The sequence below is a fragment of the Leuciscus leuciscus genome (genome assembly GCF_965113295.1).
Source record: "Leuciscus leuciscus genome assembly, chromosome: 21".
Taxonomy (NCBI): Eukaryota; Metazoa; Chordata; class Actinopteri; order Cypriniformes; family Leuciscidae; genus Leuciscus; species Leuciscus leuciscus.
In genome coordinates, this window is record NC_138745.1 from 28,155,886 (window position 1) to 28,170,816 (window position 14,931).

The 14,931-nt window shown below is 37.2% G+C and overlaps 1 protein-coding gene across 4 annotated transcripts; it reads right to left on the bottom strand.

Annotated features, from left to right (window-relative positions):
* Positions 1 to 283: 283 nt before the first annotated feature.
* Positions 284 to 14,086, bottom strand: tdrkh (tudor and KH domain containing). Of its 4 annotated transcripts, none has more exons than XM_082152980.1 (15): positions 13,952 to 14,086; positions 11,156 to 11,313; positions 10,920 to 11,011; positions 8,274 to 8,466; positions 8,018 to 8,157; positions 7,601 to 7,904; positions 6,873 to 7,039; positions 6,569 to 6,744; positions 6,394 to 6,458; positions 6,158 to 6,309; positions 4,021 to 4,134; positions 3,887 to 3,941; positions 2,215 to 3,180; positions 913 to 1,003; positions 284 to 824 (listed from the first exon to the last, which is right to left on the bottom strand). In XM_082152980.1, exons 2-14 carry the CDS (start codon positions 11,280 to 11,282, stop codon positions 948 to 950), a joined length of 2,607 nt encoding a protein of 868 aa, XP_082009106.1. In that variant the 5' UTR covers positions 11,283 to 11,313; positions 13,952 to 14,086; the 3' UTR covers positions 284 to 824; positions 913 to 947. The 4 variants fall into 4 exon arrangements, 3 of the variants coding, with proteins under 3 accessions (XP_082009106.1, XP_082009105.1, XP_082009107.1); XM_082152979.1 differs by lacking the exon at positions 13,952 to 14,086 and adding an exon at positions 11,998 to 12,954; XM_082152981.1 differs by lacking the exons at positions 2,215 to 3,180; positions 13,952 to 14,086 and adding an exon at positions 11,998 to 12,936.
* Positions 14,087 to 14,931: the final 845 nt, after the last annotated feature.

Below are 14,931 nucleotides of genomic sequence, written 5' to 3' on the forward strand. Positions count from 1 at the left end.
ATTGTATTGCTTAGTCTATGCTGTCTTTAAATATAATGGAAGAGATATTATCTATCTCCATTACCACGTGTTCAGCCACTATCATTAGCTCCTGTTTCTGAATAACTTTTGCATATTTTATAACACCATTTGTATTATTCTACAGTTACTTAATAAACAGTGTGCATCCATTCATTGCATGAGATCCAATTCCCCTCAAGCATTTTATTGCAGTACAATAATCCAAAAACAATAGAAGGACCATGTTCACTCAACTTGCACAGAAAAGCTATTCAAATTAATATGGGATATAATAATAGACTTTATTTGATTATATACACATATATACCATAGCATTTAATGCAATAAAACTAAATTCACAACATACATAATTGACACAGAAAATGAAAAATGGCCCATCAACAAAAAGCTAAACCATCTTATCACTGAGAAACAAACCAAAGGAACCTTGGTGCTACACTGCAACAATACTGAGGTTTCAAACTGACTCAATCATGAGTTCCCTGAGATCTGCTCTTCCACTGTCTATTATCTGCTCTTCGAAGTTCAGACCGAAAAATTAAGTAACATTTTAATACGTAAATGAGATGAACACAATGAGAACACAAGTGTAAACAGTTCAAAAAAAAAAATATATATATAAAAAAAAAAAAAGCAAGATGTCCTGAAAAGTTTAGACAACATACGAACTATGAAAATCATTCCTTATATGAGAACTTGTACAGTAAATACAGGCAGTCTGAGCAGGTGGCGTAGTCAAGTAAGGCTCTTTCTCAGAGACGGGAAGCATGTGCTGAATGCTAAATGAGGATAGCAACTGGTCTCTGGGGAGGAGAGGAGGATACAGGCAGCATTAACACAATCAGCTGGTCTTAAATGGAATATTATACACAGGACCATAGGCATACTTACCAATATCAAGGCATACATTTCTTTGGTTATTTTTGTCAGTTGAATTCTTCATCAAGAGTGTCATCCACACTTCCAGAAATTGAGGCAACTTCTGAAAGATGAAAAGGGAGAAAAAAGAAAAAAAAAGAAAAGGAAAAAAAAACATGAAACAGGACAAAAGATAAATCAGAGAAAAGCCACAGCTTATAAAACTTCAAAATGTAAAGGTGCTGGAAGCATTTTTTCTAAGGCAGTTTGACCTGTAATGGGCAAAAAAATTAGCCTTTACATTGTAACTGCCATTGAGATGAATAGGAATTCATGGAAAGCTGCTGATAATAATGTTGTAATTGTTAACTAAAACTGCTTTCTTTTTTGAAAGAATTTTCATTTACAAATGTTGTCTTTTTAACTAGGTGAAAAAGTAGGTTGAAGTACTACTGAGCCCCTAAAGCAGGGCTGCCCAATCCTGAACCTGCAGAGTTCAGATCCAACCCTGATACAACACACCTGAATATAATTATCCAGTGCTCCTAAAGATCGGAATTAGCTGATTCAGTTGTTTAATCAGGGTTGGAGCTGAACTTTGCAGGATGGTAGATCTCCAGAAACAGGACTAGGCACCTCTGCCCTTTAGGCATGGTGATGGGAAAAATATACATCTCTTTTGCGTTCCACCGAGAAATTTTGCGTTTCCCAACAAAATGTTTTGCGAGCGAACGCGAAGTTTCTCAAGGTAACACACAAGCTTTGCGAGAGAATGCGAAAGCATTTTTTTTTGTCATGTCTTTTTGGCACTCCAAGTACCAAAATTACTAAAACTAAATAAAATAATAAACCAGCAAAAATAAATGTTTTTAAAAAACTAATAAAAATGAAAAGCTTATAAGTAATGGTAGTAGAAATAGTAAGAAGAAAAAGCGAAAATAAAAGTGGAAATCGGAGGGGAGTAAACTATAAAGTGTTTTTTTTTTTACATGTGAATGTGTGGCGCTTGCCTATTTTCAAATGTTAAGAGTTTCCAGAATCTTCAGGCATAATTACAGTCAGATGTCCTTGGCTAACAGCACCTTTAATACTTTGAGGTGTAGGTTCTGAAAACGCTTCACCTTAACAAGCACCACTGAATAAAAAAGTATGTGCCTCTCCCATTGAAGCCCAAACCCATGTGCAGTGTAAATCAAGCCTTACAGTTGTGCTGTCTCACATGTGGGCATATTCAGTATAGTACGGTGTATTAAAGCCCTTAATTGTAAACCAGTCACATCCCATAGAGATCCAACGTGCTCCAGTGTGTCGCTAAGTTAAGTATAAAATCTACACCTCTTGTTGAATTGTCTTCACTGTTGCCCTGTTCACTTTTGAAACACATGTTCTTTGGTTCCTGAAGGTCTTGTTTACTTCCTCTTTCTCCAGTTACACTTCCAGCTTCATTATGTAGGGTTTCACCATTCAAGCTTGGCGTCTGGTGTTTCACATCACTTTTTAACAGGTTTTTTTCATCTAAATTTCCTTCCGTAAATGACTCGCGTTTAGGCTCTTCAGAAGTGCTAATTAAAACACTTCCGTGGCTGCTACTGTCACTCAGAGTGATAACCTCTGGAGTCGGGTGTGGATGAGTCAGATTAGCTGGACTGAGTCCCACTTCAGCGTCTTCAACACTCCTGGATGAATCTGAACTCAGTTCAATCACAGAGACAGAGGAAGCAGTTGTCTCGTCACAAGATTCTGTCAAATACGAGGATGATCCAGAGGACGACTGAGGCATGGTGGTGCTGAGAGACACTTCGGACGAGTCCCTAGAGGAAGAAAGATAATACCACACTCCTCTGATGCTGTCACTGCTCTCTGTATTTTCACTGTAACTGTCCACTGTAAAAGATGAACCTTTCTCCTCTGATGCAGTAGATGTCATCTTCTCCTTCTTGCCGTAACAATGCGTGCCAAGGAAAACGTCATCACTAAGAGTGAAGGAATCCAGCGCTGATGTCACAGCCTCCACACAGGAGGGAGATGTGGATGAGATTTCCTGAACTGACAGCACATGTAATGGTGTCACTGGGGTTAAGTTGTTGGACTGGACTGGAGGATCTAGCGTGGACGAAGACGACTCAAGTATCTGGCTGACTAGCTCACTCAGGTTCTGAGATGGAGTGGAGTGGATCAGGGAAGAGGAAGACATGAGTCCAAAACACGGGCTCTGGTCCACGTCAGCTCGCTCCACCTCCGAAGAGCTTGTGAGACATGGAGACCATCCCAGCTCCTTGCTTGCCCATGGATATGCTGAACCTTCACACACGCCAGCCCAATGACTGGTTAAACACTGCAGAACTGAAATGCACTAGTTCAATAGTTTGGGGTCAGTAAGAATTTGTAACATTTTGAAAGAAGTCTCTTATGCTCACGAAGGTTGTATTTATTGGATCAAAAATACAGTAAAAACAATATTGTGAAATATTATTACAATTTAAAAGAATTTAATCTAATTTAATATATTTAGAAATGGAATTTATTCCTGTGATGGCAAAGCTGAATTTTCAGCATCCTTACTCCAGTCTACAGTGTCACATGATCCTTCAGAATTCATTCAAATATGCTGATTTGGTGATCAAAAAACATTTAATATCATCAATATTTTTGTGGAATCCAGGATACATTTTTGCAGGATTCACCAGTGAACAGAAAGTTAAAAAATAACAGCATTTATTCGAAATCGAAAACTTTTGTAAAATTATAAAATGTCTTACTTTCAATCAATACTTAAACAAACAAAAAAATCTATATTAAATAATATTATATTTATAAGATTATAAAAAAATCTTACTGACCCCAAACTTTTGAGCGGTTGTCTAAGTGGAGGAATACAAGCATTTACTAACGCATCCAGAATTTAAAGACAACTTTAAAAGGTTATAAATTGCATGAAAAAGGAAGATGCACATGAAAGTTGAAGTGTCTCATTCCATTTCTCCAACAAAGCTGAAAGAAAACGTACCTGACAAACTGATGCAGGACATACTGAATTCAGAAGTTGCTCCAGTCATGTCATCCTGTGAAAATCCAAACAGAGATTCTCTTATTGCGGCTTCCACCTGCAATACACTATATAACACAATCCATATATTTTACCAGCATCTTCTGCAGTGATCTGGACTCATCCCAGTCTCCCCTCAGCCCAATCCCTTCATCCTCGCAGCTTACAGCATGACCGAGACTAATCAACTCCTTACCGAGATCCACAGCCTGAGACAGAGGAGATAAACCGCACAATCACAATTTCAATTACAATTTCACAAAGTATTCTGTGAATACTATTACAATTTCAGAGGATAATCTGAGTGATGCCTGTCCATGTAAAACTTGCCACCGCAATGTCAGTATTTGTTAGGGTGATTTGGATGAGTGCTAGACTGTAGGAGTGGATGCTACGGCATTGCTAGGTGGTAGTAAATCTACTAAAGTGCAAATGAATGTGTGGATTAAGTAGGTTTCAGGACAGTGTTGTTATCATTAATTAAAACTAATAAAAATATTTTATTGAAAATGTAAAAAACAAAAAAAAATATTAATAAAAATGACAAAAACATAAAATTACTAAAACGTATTTAAAATTAAAATATAAAAGCCAATTCAAAATATTAATAAAAACTAATAATGTATATAAATGTAATATATAATGTAACAAAAATACGTACTATATGCAATGTACTAAAAAATACTGCTTCAGAAGAGGCAATCCATGAGTTCACATTAAATTACTATAGCATGGCGCTATGCTTGCAACGCCAAGGTCATTGGTTGATACCGAGAATGCATGAACTGATAATATCTATACCTTTATAGATATATCCATCTATATACCTTTAACTTATAAAATATTCCAGTTTGAGGAGCCAGAATAAATAATTCGATGACGAAATTCTGTCAGGAGGGCAGGCTTACTGTTTGACAACCAACAGATTCAGTAAAGAGACAGAGTGATTGTGATTTATAGGGCTGTAAATCGGACAGTTCATCACAAAATGTATCGATTCTCTCGGCCAGCGATACGATATTTGACGATAGCTCAAAAAGTTCTGCGATACGATTACAATTCGATTCAGGGCTATGTAGAATGACTTATCGATATTTAGATATTATGTGCCAAGTTTACACAACCAGTTACATTTTTAATAACTCACAAATGCAACCGAAATATATAACATTTACGTTTAATTGAACTCTTTGAAAATTGCACACCCTCTCCCATTTGGGACATTTACAACAGAAGAGTTCATTTGCAAAACAGATAACTCTGTTCTTGTTAATTTTCATAAATATATATATTTTTTTAAATAGAGCATTCCAAGTATCAAAAAAACTGCAGCTGGGTTGTTTATTGATTAAGCAATAATAACAACTCAAAAATACAGGTACCTTACAAATTTAAAGTTCATTGAAAGTATGTTTTTTTTTATACATTAAAAGTTAGTTTTTTAGCAAAAGCAGATAACTGCACATTTCATGTTTCAGAGTTAAACAAAACCAACTCTGAAATATGAACCAAGTAATTGCTATGATATAATAATACACTCGGTTAATCTTTGTAATGTTAATCTCCTCAGCTGACATAGTCCTGGCAAACTTTGTTGTTGTGATTATATGCAATACAGGGAGCTTTTCTCTCACCACTAACGTTCTGCTTTAGCAAGGTTCCGTGAAAAAGTTTCAGCTTTTATTTTCCTTGTACGCACCGAAGAAGATATCACAGGTTCATCATGTTCGTTGAAATTATCCATCCTCGAGCACTTTTAGTCAGCTTTGATGAAAATACATGCTAGCTGAGAGGATTTTCCAAGTGACTAGCAGCCTTGACACCTGACCTGAATACTGCACGCTGATTCGCTAAAACGGACTTATCGGGTTGTGTTCACCAACAACAAGGGTGCTTGTCGGTTTCTGCTTTAAAACATGAACTCGCGATGCCTTGACAGTGGACAATACCAGCTTTTGTGACAAAACGTGTTCAGGGTTCAGTCAATCTTGTCAGGCATCTACAGTATTTCAGGAGATTAACGTTACAAAGACACCATGGCAGACAGTATGGCGAGTAAACGAAAATGCGCACTTTGGCAGAAAAGCATAGACAGACATTACATGAGGATGTGGAGAATGTCAAAATAAAGGTACCGTATATCGATATTTTACATGTGGCATCGATGCATCGTATCGTTAGACGTTTGATTGATGTATTGTTACACCCCTAGTTGTGATGTTGACCTCTAACCTTTCCCTGGCTGTTGTCATAGAGTTTCACACTGGGCCAGGATGAGATCTCAGTATGAGAATAGCTGTACAGTTTGGCCAGTAAAGGTTTCCATTCGGCACAGTATGTCATGCGTTCAAAGTCATCCAGGGCCGCCTCAGTCCAAACCTCTCCTAAAACAAAATAAAGATAGATAACATTTTGACTTTTGATGAAACTTCTATTTCACTGATAAACACCAGAACATCACTTTTTACCTGCAGGACGAACCCCTGCAAGGCTGCACTCAATGGCTTGGAAGGGCAGGCTCAGGAAGTCACTTCTAAACACCACAAAATAATATATCATCAGTATGAGTATATATTTCACTCTATGCTTATGCAGAAATGGGAAAATAAACAGCTGATTCTGCACTCTCCATCTCTCGCTTACCTCATGCTTCGTAAATGTTCCCGTGGAAGCTCCCCGTTGTCCCCGAAGTCCACATAATACAAATCCACCTCGCCAGAGCCCAGAATTCCTAACACTCGAGCACGATTCCACGTGCCATGGTCCCTGTATGAAGCAGCCACTATGTCTCCAACAATAATGGTCTCCACTTTGTGCTCCTGTGGTAAGAGAAGTAGTAATTATTCACTAACATTATAAAATAAATAATAATAATAATAATGGAGAAGTCATTTACTAATTTATCATGGTCATGGAGCCAAAGTCAAGTGAGGTCAAGCAAACTCACTTGTGAGGTATCACTGTTGTAGAAATGGCTCATTTCGGCGGTCAGTTTATCCAGCTGTAGAGATCGGACCCCCAGGATCTGGATCCAAAAGTGTTGTGGATTCTCAGAGGCAGACACATACACCTCCAGATGCTCATCGGGCTGGAAGCTCAAATCTGGACTAGGAACTGGTAAGAAAAGATGAATTAGTGATTTTACCTTCTACAGATTTCAACAAAAAAATGGAAAACTTTTAATGCATTTTGGCCGTTCATTTACACGACATCAGCGTTTTGGCGGCCTGATAATGCAAGCTTTTTAAATTTGGGTTTCAAAGTGAAAGTTCCATGTAAAAAACAAAAACGACAATTTGTGAATATGTGTGTGTATATTTGTAAAATTATGAATTAACTTCAAATATTTACTTAAACATTACGCTTTTATTTGATTCTTTTAATTTGATTCTCATTTTATTTTGATTAATCATTCAGCCCTTCCTGGGCAAATTTCTAAATATGTTACTAAAGTTGGAAGTATGGTTCCCCCAAAATTAAAATTCGGTCATTTATTCACCTTCAAGTGAATAATGACTTACTTTCTTCTGTGGAACACTAATGGAGCTGTTGCATAGAATCTCATAGAGGTTTGGAATGACATGAATGTAAGTAAATGATGACAGAATTATATATAATTATATTGTGATTCCTATCATTCACTGGCCTTGTGAAAGTGGGTTTGGTTAATCTTACTTTCAAATTTGGAGATCTCCAAAGGCGATACTGGAGAGAGAATCTCCTCCTCTGATTTAAGGGAGTATTCAGCAGTATCGCTGCTGTCTGCAAAGCCGTTGACCGTAGCAGGCCCCTCTTGTTTAAGCTCAATCACTGGGGAAGGTAAATCTTTTCCATTAAGCTTTAATAATTCATTCTCTGGTCCTTGGGCCTTGTTAAATTGTTCAGTTTCCGGCGGTTTCCTCTTATGACGCAGTGCAGAAGCTTGACTTATCCGCTTTCGTACAGTTTCATTCTCTATGACCTTCTCCATGATCATCTCCTGTGAGAAAAAACCATAACCAAAATCTACGTCTCACTCACTATGTGTGCATAAAATCAGCGTGTGAATGCAGAAAGCTATTTTTCTAAACCACACGTATGCTAAAATCTCACCTTTGCACTTTGAATTTCCTTGCGTGTGCCGTTAATCGTGATCTTGCCCTTCTCCTCTAAGCCGTGTCCACGATCTTTGGAGCAGTTCACCCTGGCCCCTGAGACTCTGTTTATGAACTTTAAGGTCTCACCACCACGACCTGGAGCAAATATTTCAAACATATTACGCAGGAGATTAAATGTTGACAGAGCATTTGTGCTTGGCATCATTCTGACACAACAACAGAGATACTTTTACTTAAAAGTGCACACCAACCTATAATTCTTCCAAACGCCGTCTGAGGCACGTCTATAACCTCAGTGATGACCTCACAGTCGGTGGCCAGTTTCTCCAGCGCACACTGTGCCACCAGAATCTGCTCGGGTGAGCCCTGGATCAGAAAATTCACCATGCTCTGCTCTTCAGTGTTCGGCAGCACATTTATCTGGGCACCGGACTTCTGATTCACCTACACAAATGTGAGAGTTAGAGAATCACATAAAACAAATCATATACATTTTAACCAAATTCAATTTCATTGTTTCATAATTATTGCATTTTTTTTTTTTAAATCATATATTATTTCACTGAGAAAAACTACTCAAGTGATTTCAATCCTGATTAGGATTTTGTTCATTTACAGGCTTGGAAATCACATTTATTATAAAACTTAATTTTGCATTTACATTCATTAAAGAAGACACTTTTATCCAAGGCAATTTTACGAGAAACAAAAGTAATTCATCACAGCGCCAAATATTCATAATATACAATAAACACATCACACTACTGTTCAAAAGTATGGGGTCAATACAATTTTTAAAAAGAAATTAAAACTTATTTAGCAAGGACTAAATAAATTGACTAAAAGTAACAATCAAATATATTTATAATGTTATATCATTATTTGTAATGTTCTGTTTTTAACTTTATATTCATCAAAGAATCCTAAAAACATGGTTTTTCACACAAAAATTAAGCAGCACAACTGTTTTCAACATTGATGACGATAATAAGATGTTTCTTGAGCAGCGACTCAGCATATTAGAATGATTTCTGAAGGATCATGTGACACTGAAGACTGGAGTAATGATGCTGTAAATTCAGCTTTGTCTCAATTTACAGTGCATATTATATTACACTATAATAAAATCACAAAACTACTGTATTTTTTAAATAAACGCAGCCTTGGTGAGCATAAGAGACAAAAACACTAAAAAGTCTTAAAGGGGTGGTATAATGCCCTTTTCACAAGATGTAAAATATATCAATGATGTCCCCAGAGTGTGTGTGTGAAGTTTTAGCGCAAAATACCCCACAGATATTTTTATATAGCAAGTTAAAGTTGTCACTTTTTGAGGGTTTGCAAAAACGCACCGTTTTGTGTCTGGCCCTTTAAATGCAAATGAGCTGGTGCAGAGGGCGGGGTTTCAAGAGCTCGTGTGTGTTAGCAGCTGCTATTACCTCACGCAGACACACTAAAATGACAGAAACTGTTCTGCCTTTAATGTTAAAGGGATAGTTCACTTTGAAATTAATTTTTGGTATGTTTTAGCTTACCTCAAGGGCATCCAAGATGTAGGTGTCTTTTTTTCCTCAGAAGTTTCAATTTTTATATTTTTAGGTCAAACCGTTCTTGTCTGTCAGTCATATAATGCAGGTCTATGGTCACTGTCTCAAAGAGCAAGCACAGAGTCCAAATTAAAACAATTCCCCATCGTAAGTACACATTGATGGCCTAAGACACGAAACGAGCGGTTTGTGTGAGAAAACGAACAGTATTTATATCTTTTATACGCAGCCATATCGAAGTGATCTGATCTGACGTGTACGCAGACTGGTGCATAGACATATACACTAGATGTCGCCTTTAAGACATTCGTTCCAATGAACTGCCGTAGACAAGGCGACATCTAGTGTGTATATATCTATGCACCAGTCTGCGTACACGTCAGATCAGATCACTTCGACATGGCTGCATATAAAAGGTAAAAACGATATAAATACTGTTCGTTTTCTCACACAAACCGCTTCGTTTCGTGTCTTAGGCCATCAATGTGTACTTACGATGGGGAATTGTTTAATTTGGACGACGGGGAATTGTTTTAATTTGGACTCTGTGCTTGTGTTTTGAGATAATGACCATAGACCTGCATTATATGACTGTCAGACAAGAACGGTTTGACCTAAAAATATAAAAATTGAAACTACTGCGGAAAAAAAGACACCTACATCTTGGATGCCCTTGAGGTAAGCTAAAACATACCAAAAATTAATTTCAAAGGGAACTATCCCTTTAAACGGAGTTAGATAAGGATGGAGAGACTCAAGAAGAAGTGACAACATGTAGAATGCAACAGGACGTCTCTGAATGGTTAGTTGATGAATTGATGTTGCTGATGTGGAGTTAACTATCTTCAATTAGGATATTCTGTCATGATAAATCTATAAATTGCTCATAATATGAACTGTTGTGAGATGCACACAGAGTGACTTTCTATTGCATGTGAAAAGATGGATGCTAAAGTTTGAGCTGACTCACAAATGTACTCTTATACAACAACTTTTCCTCTTCTCAACATGGACTGCGTGTTCCCGGGGGCGGGGTTTATGTAAATTCTAGGGTTAGTGATGTCACTAACCCGAGAGGAATGTCGTGTAGTCCCAACCAGCCGTTTGTTGTAGTCCTTTTCTTTAAAAGCAAATATCTCCCTTTGCTTTGAACTTTGAGCGTTGTAACTTTGCAGATGTTGTTTATGCTCAAACAGCAACATTACACACTAACTAAAGTTAGAAAAGTGAAATCACACTCAACCACCCCTTTAAACGCCCCAAACTTTTGAACAGTTTTTGGTTTATCATGTACAGTTCCAGATCAGATCAAATCCAAGTGACATAAAAAAAGAAAGAACACACACTCACTATGTCTAGAAAGGCGCTCTGATATCTTGCAATAGATCTGTACACGTTAAGGGGAACAGATATTCTGGACTCCTCTTTGCTTTGGCATTGCACTACGGAATCAAACGATGAACATTATTAACACTATACTATCATTGTTAAAATTCCAAGCAATATCATTTTGACCATCAATGAGTGAAAACTGACATGGCAAATGTTAAGAGCATGAAAAGAGCTTGCTAGAGTTCACAACTTACCACCGCTGCTTCGAATGTGACGGTAAACAAGGTAGCCAACCGTGGCCCCCACAGAGAGGCCGGCAGCCAAAGCGACTTTCTTCCCCGAGCTCAGGCTCTTCCACGGTCCATCTTGCACCGCGGCCATCACTTGGGTCGGACCGACCGGTGAACTCCACCTAGAGACACAGAACAAGCTGTAAGGTCCACGAAAAGACTTGAACTCTGGACCGCACCATGTACGACTTTACATGGGCCTTCTCAGTAGCGCCATGCAACATTAATGAATTGTTGATAACAACTGCAAAGATGGGTCTTCTTATTGCCTTTCAAACTTAGAATCGAACAAGAAAATGTGCAGAACTCTAATCAAAGGTTACTATTTGAGCACTCATTTATGAGATTAGTTAGCCTAATTTTTTGTTACCTAATTGGCTCAATAAGGAGAACAAAGATCACACTTCACAAACACAGACTTTAATGCCCCTATAATTGGGTTTTGGACATTAAAGCACGTGGAAACCTTTTCTGGAATATGTCAGATCTTTCAAACAAAGCATAGCCTATTTAACAACACAGTCTTTGTTTTATTAAATTAGATTTTAAAGTTCAAGCACACAGCAGAAGCAGTGCATTGGACAAGGCTGCAATAACACACTTTGCCATCTTGTAGTAATGGCAAACATGAAAATCTCCCAAACCAAATTAAACCTCTAATTAAATTTCATTTTCATGAGGTATTTCTGCAACAACTGCACCAGATGAAGGATAAAGCCGAGCTTCGGCGCATTACTGAAGCTTAAAGCAGTGGGCGACACACATCATGTCACACAAGGAGCAACACCATGCAGAATGATTCTCACTGTGAAAACAGGGCAGAGGGGCTGTAGCTCAGAAACACACGAGGTTTAGGGACGTCCATGTCCATCTTGTTTGCCTCTGCCTCAGGAGGAACAGGCAAAAGAGTGAAATATGATTAAACACCAGCTGAATGATTCGTCCTGACTCCTTACAGCATGACAGGAGCTCCTTACTTGGGGTACCTAATAAATGACCCTATTGGACCCTTTTCAGACTGTGATGATGTGTTGGCATTAAATACAGAAAAACGCTTAAAAACGCTGTTGTTTGTAATAAAACTACTGAGGGAGTGACTGTAAATTTGATGTTAATCTCTCTTCAACCAACGTAATAAATCTCTCTAGATTTTTTTCCCCATTTTGGAAAGTCATAGAAACGCTATCATTGATTTTTTTTTTTTGCAGTTGGTGCAAACGGGAACAGAACAATTATTTGTTGTATAACTTTACAATATATAATAATTGTATTTATATAATAATGATAATAATAATAATGTATAATATATAGTTAGTTTCCGTTCATTCACCTCTATAAATTTACCCAACTATGATGACTTCCGCTTCTGAGAACCTGGGAAATGTGAAAAGGGTCCTGTAGCACACGGACCTAGAAGACCACGTTTTTCATTTTATACTTGTTCAGAATGACAGCAAATGCACATTGCTAATCATTCATTTACAATTCATTGAATGTATAGTGAATGTTTGTTCTAATGAAATGATATTCAGTTCCAATCTTGCTGTTTGAGAAGCCCTCAAAATAAGCATTATTCCAGAATCCAGTGATGAATGTGATTTTTGATTTTTACAATTAAAAGATTAAATAATTATATGCATCATGTGTGGTTATTGTTAACTAAAACTTAAACTGTTAAATAAAATGAAATCGAATGAATGAAATATTAGAAGAAAAACTTGAAAATTTGAAATGTTACCTTAGCATTGGCAACTAACTTTAAAACATTGAAGTATTAAAATGGCAAACGAAAAGTAAAGAAAAAAAGTAAAGCTATAGGCCTATATATAGCTATAAATAAATAAAAATGGCAAATACTCAGAATTTCTACAGCTTAAACTAAAATTAAAATAGAAAATATAAAAAAAAAGTATTATTTAAAATATTAATTCTATATTAATATATAAATAATACTAATGTAACTGTATGCAATTTAATTGGCATTTAAAAGCAACATTGTGCATTTGAAAAAAATCATGATGATCACAAAGATAGATGTGGTAGAGCAAACAAAATTAATTAAAAGTTTAGACAGCCATATTAAAGAAAGACATTTTAGACTGTAATTATAATCCATAAATATAACTTTTTGTCAAGTGGTCCCAAAAAGAACAATTTTAAACCAATTGAATATGTATAGGCATCTATAAATATTTTATAAATAATAGATTAATCAGATTATCTATAAGCAAATATGTAAAACTCAGATTTGGGTGGGGCTCAAAGTGTAGACGCAGGTCAAACTAGGTCTGACTCACCTCACTAGGGGTTGAGCATGTGCAAAAATAAACAAGGCACTCTCGTGCATCAGTTACATCGGCCTTTACCGTTTTCTTTTGCTCTGTGGAGCTGTAATTTGTATCACTGCATTGTTATCAGATATTTGCATATAAAAGCATTCAAACAGGACCTGTTGTGCATCATGCACGTGAATATGCGTGTGGAATAGTTAATGCAGAGCCTGTTAGCACGTGATGGATGTCATGTCACACGGGGTGCGGTGTATTTCTCTTACAACAATATATCCGGTGTATAACCGTAAAGGTATTTCAAAAAAAAAAAAATTAGTATGTCTGACAAAGGTTTGTTTGGCTAGATCATGCCTTTGCAACATATAAAGCAAGTCGTGTGGATTTTCAACAGGACATCTTCACAAGACGGCTAATGCATTAAACACCAGAACCAGAAAAAGCTCTAAAACATACATTCCGACATATTTACCTCTAAAAACGGTATACACTGTGAGGAAATCCTCGTAGCGAGTCCTTCAAATGATCTTATGACACCAGTCAGCGTGCTGCTGATCCACCGGCGCTGCCGTGCTTCATTCTGTAGTACGCAAAACGCAGTACGCACAGTTAACCTTTCAGCGATGATTGGTGCACCATCCCGCCTGTCAACCACTTCATCCAATCACCACCTTTGATGTTGCGGCACCTCTATAGTGGGGGCAACGCCCTCTATTGGACGATTATAGTAACGCTTACAGTGGGCGCAATAATTTCCCAACAACCTTGATGGTTGAATGAGGTTTAATAAAGTCGTAGTTTATTCAGTCCAGTAAAGTAATGTCATTTTTTTTCTTGTTTATTAAATGGAATAATAAATCAAAATCAAAATTTAATGGTAAAATTCTGAATACTGAAAGTGTTTTTGCACGGTTTATAGACCAACATTAAATGAATGTCCAACCTTTTCAGTCAATATTTCATTACAAACGACTTTCCCAGTTGTTCTAGTAACAGAATAAGGGCTTAAAAAAAATTATTTGATATTCTGCTCTCACAAAGAGTAGTGTCTTGCTATTGCTAAAATAATTCAGAGTTAAGCATAAACATAGCTTCTATGGCAGGGTTCCTCATACTCATGTCCTGGAGGGCCGCTGTCCTGCAGAGTTTAGCTCCAACACTGATCAAACACACCTGAGCAAGCTAATCAATGTCTTCAGGATCACTAGAAACTCACAGCTAGGTGTGTTTGATCAGGGTTGGAGCTAAACTGTGCAGGACAGCGGCCCTCCAGGACCGAGTTTGAGGAACCCTGTTCTATGGTACTCTTCAGTTTATAGGAGACATTCTGAAATGTAATAAAGCACATTAATTTAACCACCATCTCTTCACATTTTGCATTATGTAAAAACAGAGATGTTGGCAGAAGTGGGGAGTGGATGATCGGGACAGTCAAATATTACAATTTCACAA

Coding starts and splice junctions, on each gene's coding strand:
- tdrkh (XM_082152979.1), bottom strand. CDS start 12,062: ATGGACATGGACGTCCCTAAACCTCGTGTGTTTCTGAGCTACAGCCCC. Junction 7,905..8,017: donor AGGAAATTCAAAGTGCAAAG/GTGAGATTTTAG, acceptor TTTTTCTCACAG/GAGATGATCATGGAGAAGGT. Junction 1,004..2,214: donor TGAAGACAATTCAACAAGAG/GTGTAGATTTTA, acceptor TTCATCTTTCAG/AAGTTGCCTCAATTTCTGGA.